At 61.0% G+C, this 1,366-nt stretch overlaps 1 protein-coding gene across 1 annotated transcript in view; it reads left to right on the top strand.

The window, feature by feature from the left end:
* Positions 1-1,366, top strand: part of SLC37A2 (solute carrier family 37 member 2) — a gene marked incomplete at its 5' end in the record, with an annotated part of 11,455 nt that overhangs the window by 7,979 nt on the left and 2,110 nt on the right. The window contains 5 exon segments of the mRNA XM_035897483.1: positions 186-234; positions 518-591; positions 1,016-1,075; positions 1,077-1,098; positions 1,211-1,356. Coding sequence (XP_035753376.1) covers positions 186-234; positions 518-591; positions 1,016-1,075; positions 1,077-1,098; positions 1,211-1,356 — 351 coding nt within the window.

The following is a 1,366-nucleotide window of genomic DNA, read 5'->3' as shown; positions in this document are numbered from 1 at the left end:
TCCCCGTCCCGGCTGGTGCTCTCCTCTTCAAACGCTGCGTAGAGGTAGGGGTTGTGAAGCTTGGCGCTGGCGATAATTCAGGTCCCCACCTTCTCCGTCCCGTCCCCGAGGTGCTGCTGCAAGGAAAAGGCTCAGGAAAACAGCTGGAGCAGCCGTAACGGGTTCGTCTCGTGTCTCTTTTCCAGCTGTTCCTGTATAACCATGTCGGCCAGAACGGCATCGGCACATCGATAGGTAAGGGGCTCCTCGGCGCAGCCGGCTCCCGTCACCGAAGGGCCGATGCTGCGGACTCACCTGCCCTTATTTCTCCTCTTGAGCTGGGCTCCCAGCCTGGGATTTGGGGGAGGGTGGTGCTGGATCAGCGTTCGCTGCCTGCTGGGTGGGATCTCTGGGGGAAAACGGAGATGTGCCGGCGACGGATGCGCGGGACGGCGATGGCCGCACATGGGCCAGGGATGATGGACTTAAAGATTTCATCTCTTCCTGGGTACCTCCGCGGCCGTCTCCCTCCTCGTAGCGATGCTGATCATCTGCGGCGCTCTGGTTAACGGGCCCTACGCCCTCATCACGACAGCGGTTTCGGCAGATTTGGTAAGAGGCGCAGCTCGGCCCCCGCCACGCTGCCCTTGCACGCCCAACGGCTGCTCCCTCTTTCCCGGAGGGATGGTTTGCTGGCATTTTTACATTTTAGCTTTGTTTTCCTGTGCCTCTGAAGCCCAGTGGAGACGGGCAGGGCTGTTGCACCTCGTGACTCTGCTTTGGCCCTGTGGCATCTCCCTCTAAGTGCAATCAGAGCGGGAAAAATGTGCTGGGAAATCACCTGGGATTGCTGCTGGCCATTGGCGATCCCGGTTTTGCTGTGGCTTGGCTGCAGGCAGAGTCTGAGTTCAGTCCACGCTGGGTCCGACGCACAGCAATTGCTGCCCGGGGTGTGAGCGGCCTCATGCTCGGACTTGCCGGCTGCAGACCCTGAAGCTGCTTTTCCTCCTTAAGTTTTGCTCCTCCATCCCTGCAGGGAACCCACGAGTCTCTCAAAGGAAACGCCAAAGCCCTTTCCACTGTCTGTCATGTCCACCATGTAGGGCACGGGATCCATAGGTCCGTACAGCTGGGGGACGCCAAGCGCCGATTTCCCCCGGCGCTGGGGGGTCCTGACCCCCTCTTCCCCGTGCGCAGGGCAGCTCCTAACGAGCCTCCTGTGCCCTCGCAGGTGCCGCGCTAGGGCCGCTGCTCGCAGGGCTCATCTCCCCCACCGGCTGGAATAACGTCTTCTACATGTTGATAGCAGCCGACGTCTTGGCTTGCCTGGTAGGTCCCCCCCGGCAGGAGCCACTTGGCTACCCTGGATATTCAAGGGCTCCCTTTT

This window comes from Egretta garzetta, unplaced genomic scaffold (assembly GCF_000687185.1).
Source record: "Egretta garzetta isolate BGI_Z169 unplaced genomic scaffold, ASM68718v1 scaffold207, whole genome shotgun sequence".
Lineage (NCBI taxonomy): Eukaryota > Metazoa > Chordata > Aves > Pelecaniformes > Ardeidae > Egretta > Egretta garzetta.
The sequence above is the reverse complement of the archived record's forward strand: the minus strand, read 5'-3'. Positions and strand labels throughout refer to the sequence as shown.